The sequence below is a fragment of the Urocitellus parryii genome, chromosome 4, assembly GCF_045843805.1.
Source record: "Urocitellus parryii isolate mUroPar1 chromosome 4, mUroPar1.hap1, whole genome shotgun sequence".
In the NCBI taxonomy this organism is placed as follows: domain Eukaryota; kingdom Metazoa; phylum Chordata; class Mammalia; order Rodentia; family Sciuridae; genus Urocitellus; species Urocitellus parryii.
Window position 1 is genome coordinate 60,174,794 of NC_135534.1, and position 1,404 is coordinate 60,176,197.

Here is a 1,404-nt window from a genome sequence, read left to right on the forward strand (position 1 = left end):
AAGACAGAATACTAAAATAAAAATAAATCAAAGACTTTAGAGATGAAGATAAAATTTGATATCTCTGTAAAGGGTAGAAATTTGGAGCATTAATTTTCATCCAGATATTGCCATTATCCCATGGACTGAACCTTATTTCTTCATCTAAAATATTATTAGATCTGTTCTCCTCTAGGATCCAAGTTTACCGCATGAGAAAATATTTGGAGAGATGGAGAGAGTCCTACTTCAAGGCTACTGACACCTCCAGCATCTTCTCTATTAGTCTTTTTTACTTTTGTCCAGATATGGGAAGGAGATGAGGAGGACAGGCAGCAAAAGAAGTCTTGCTGTCAATACTAAACCACTTCCAGTCAGAATGAAAGATGTAAAAGCGGGTGGTATAAAATATTTAAAATGGAGCTAGATTATTATAACTTGAATTGCATATAGATATGTTTACCCAAATTCTATATAGAATTATTCTTTTTGTACAAATATCTTTACAACATGCTCTCGGATCTGCTTGGTCCTAACACCATAAATGACAGGGTTAAGGGCAGGCGGGATGACCACATATAGATTAGCCAAAAGAATATGGATGTACTGGGGAATGTTATGGCCAAAGCGATGAGTCATAAAAGAAAAAAAGGCTGGTGTGTAAAAGCACAGCATGACACAGACATGGGAACCACAAGTATTGAGAGCCTTCAGTCGTGCATCTTGAGAGGGAAGACGAAAGACAGCTCGGAGGATAAGCACATAGGAAGAGGCAATCAGGATCACATCCACAATAATATTAGAAATCACCATAAGCCCATAGATTATGTTGACCTTGATGGGGGCACAGGCCAGTCGGGCAAGACCCATGTGCTCACAGTATGTATGAGGCATGATGTGATTCCCACAGAAGGGCAGTCGAAAAATGAGAAATACAAATGGGGTTACAAGAATTAAATTTCTTCCAATGACAACAGAGGCTAGAATGATGATGGTTTTATTGGTGAGAATCACTGTGTACTGGAGAGGATTGCAGATGGCAACAAAGCGGTCATAAGCCATGACCACCAGCAAAACAGTCTCCATGCCAGTGAACATGTGGATGAAGAACATCTGAGCAAGGCAACCCCCAAAACTGATCTCTTGGAGACTGAACCAGAAGATTCCCAGCATTTTGGGGATGGTGGATGTAGACAGACCCAGATCAATCATGGACAACATGGCCAGGAAGTAGAACATAGGCTGATGAAGACTGTGCTCAGTCTTGATCACATAAAGAATGGTGATGTTCCCCACAAGGGAGGTCAGGTACACAATGCAGAAGGGGAAAGCAATCCAGATGTGTATAGTTTCCAGTCCTGGTATTCCTAGCAGGATAAAAAAGGGAGGATGGAACTGGGTATTATTGATGGATGGCTTTATCAT

At 40.7% G+C, this 1,404-nt stretch overlaps 1 protein-coding gene across 1 annotated transcript; it reads right to left on the reverse strand.

The window, feature by feature from the left end:
* Nucleotides 1–459: 459 nt before the first annotated feature.
* LOC144254441 (olfactory receptor 52E4) lies at nt 460–1,404 on the reverse strand. The gene has a single exon (XM_077797597.1). It carries the CDS (start codon nt 1,402–1,404, stop codon nt 460–462), a length of 945 nt encoding a protein of 314 aa, XP_077653723.1.